General features: G+C 37.7%; 1 protein-coding gene across 1 annotated transcript; it reads right to left on the reverse strand.

The window, feature by feature from the left end:
- Positions 1 to 434: 434 nt before the first annotated feature.
- On the reverse strand, positions 435 to 2,084 carry CUNH2orf74 (chromosome unknown C2orf74 homolog). The gene is made up of 4 exons (XM_008699906.1): positions 1,990 to 2,084; positions 1,650 to 1,763; positions 1,376 to 1,553; positions 435 to 608 (listed from the first exon to the last, which is right to left on the reverse strand). The coding sequence occupies exons 1-4, from the start codon at positions 2,082 to 2,084 to the stop codon at positions 435 to 437; spliced, it is 561 nt and encodes a 186-aa protein (XP_008698128.1).
- Positions 2,085 to 2,358: the final 274 nt, after the last annotated feature.

A 2,358-nucleotide genomic window follows, 5' to 3' on the forward strand; every position in this document is an offset into this window, starting at 1 on the left:
CACGGACCTTTACCTCTGAAACTAATAATACATTATATGTTAATTAATTAATTTAAATTTAAAAACATGAATTAAAAGAAACGTGCTATTTCCAAAGTTCCCCTTAAATACGATTTACCTAACAGACATCTGCACAAACACAAATAACTTTATTCACATGTTAGAACAGTGTTTGAGTAGGTAGTGTTTTAAGGACACTTAATACAATCAATTTCTTGAACTCAGATTTGAATTTTAAAAAAACTATATTCAAGCTCCGGGTATTTTACTTACAGAATTTTGCATGTAGCCCACTTCTTTGTGCACAAAGGTAAAATACTATTTGTATTTGCTTAATTCCCCATATTTTGCTGTTTCAACATGATCTTGTACCCCCAGTCATTTCACTGTTAGTCTAAGCTTACATTTCTTTCACTCTCAGCTTTTTTTTGAGCTCATTTTCTTTCTTTATGCTCTCGAGTATAGCTTCGAGGTGTCGGGTATTCCTTCCCAAGGTCCACAACAATTACCTCCCTAGAAAATGTCACTCCTTTTAAAGGTCTTTTGTGGTTTTCAACAGCTGAAGGAGTTCTGGTGAGAGGTATGGGTGGTTTTTGCAAATCCTCATCCTGCAAGAGAATGGAACAAACAGTATAAATGATCAATTTATGAAGGCAACATGTCCTACTTTAAAAAATGTTGTATTTTTAATTTAGTTTATATTTTAAATTAAATATAGAAACATTGTTAGTGAGAAACAGAAGTGTTTGTAAATGATACAGGAAAGCAGTGATAATCCATCATGATCTCATTTTCATATCTCTATGGTTAGAAAAGAGCCCCCCGAACCATTGTTCTGCCTCTGGGCATGGGCCTTGTGTTGAGGGAAGATGTGAACTGTTCCTATCAGAGAGTCCCGACAGGGAGCTCAAGAAGGCCCAGGCAATGTTTGTGTGCTGTTGTATAGCCTGGAACCAGAACAGGGACATGGGCTCTGGTCCGAGCTTGGCCGCGGTGGAAGAATGACCTTGAACAATTCATCTCATTTTCTCATTTGTAACATGAGAGGGCTGGATCCCTAGATGATCTCCAAGGACTCCACCAGCTCTAAGATCCTAGGATTCTGAGAAAAGCAAAATGAAGGGGAATTATTAAGAACAACACAAATGTAAGAGTGAAGAATGAGCAAGTGTCTAGATTTGGCATACATGACTGGCTTAATAACATGAACTGATGAACTAAGAAGAAGGTTTAGATGACTGTAGACATTGTGCTCCTTCCGAGTATAAACTTAAGGTTCAGGCAAGACCATCTCATTGTTCCTAGCCAAATAATTTACCACCTTTTCAATCAAACAAATTCTGACCTGGTCCTTGAGAGGAGAAAAGGGCATCACCTCTTCACCATTTCCTCCAGTTTCCTTAGGCTCTTGCTTCTCTTTCACTTTGTCCTCCCCCTCTTCTATGTTCTCTTTGTTTTCTAAGGGTGTGACCACCTCTTCTTTACTCCGTCTCTGGACAAGAATGCCAGGCCTCATGGGTGCGTTCAAGTCCGTGATTTGTGTCAGGACGGTCCTAGGTAATTAGCAGGATTTTTAAAATTCATGCATGTCAGCCACCATTATCATACCCCAGAATGGATTTCTATTGCATTCTATGAGACAGACTTACTTTTCTTGGTCTCTTGGATTATTTGTCTCCGCATTAGCAGCCAAACAATCTTCACCTCCATTAGCATCTGTACAAGGACTTTTTTCTCTCTCTTCATCTTTCCTGCTTTGGAAACTGAAAACGAATAAGCAAAAAATTCAGAAGAAGAATGGTCTTGATTTACTTGGCATGGAACTTCACTTTTAAACAGGAAATTAGAATTTCTAAAATTCTGAGACGGAAAAAGTAAATAATAGCTATAGCATTATTTGCTCTATTTTAAATTGATTTATATTATTTCTAGATACATTTGCTAGTGTGACTTGAAATCTGATCCCAATTTACCAGCATGGATTTATACCATTTATATAAAAAAACCACCAATAAAAGGAGGATGCAAATGAAGCAAATTAGAAGGAGGATGAAGAAAGTGATTGCTGTGGTTTCAAAGCTCATAGGGTTAGCTAGAAGACTCGTCCACTCTCACAATCACAGATTGTACAAATATTCTTTTCCAGATTAGTTTGAATGTAGTTCTCTTGTTCTTTAAGTTTTCTAGAAACAGAAGAATAAAAGGCTATTTTCATTGTTGTTCTTTTGATCAGCTTCATAAAAGATGCTGTGCTTGTTTCGGTGAAGTTGACTCACACTGGCTAATTTCTCTCCATAAATGTGGTGGGGGCTGAGGTGGTTAGAGGGGAGACTGAGCTGGGACACGTGTGATCACTCA

Source organism: Ursus maritimus, unplaced genomic scaffold (genome assembly GCF_017311325.1).
Source record: "Ursus maritimus isolate PB19 unplaced genomic scaffold, ASM1731132v1 scaffold_6, whole genome shotgun sequence".
Taxonomy (NCBI): domain Eukaryota; kingdom Metazoa; phylum Chordata; class Mammalia; order Carnivora; family Ursidae; genus Ursus; species Ursus maritimus.

Excerpts from the sequence above, each read along its gene's own strand:
- CUNH2orf74 (XM_008699906.1), bottom strand. The coding sequence starts at position 2,084 with ATGAGCTTTGAAACCACAGCAATCACTTTCTTCATCCTCCTTCTAATT. Across the intron at positions 1,764-1,989 it reads GTGGTTTTTTTATATAAATG|TTTCCAAAGCAGGAAAGATG; the intron begins GTATAAATCCAT and ends ATTCGTTTTCAG. Across the intron at positions 609-1,375 it reads CTGGAGGAAATGGTGAAGAG|GATGAGGATTTGCAAAAACC; the intron begins GTGATGCCCTTT and ends ATTCTCTTGCAG.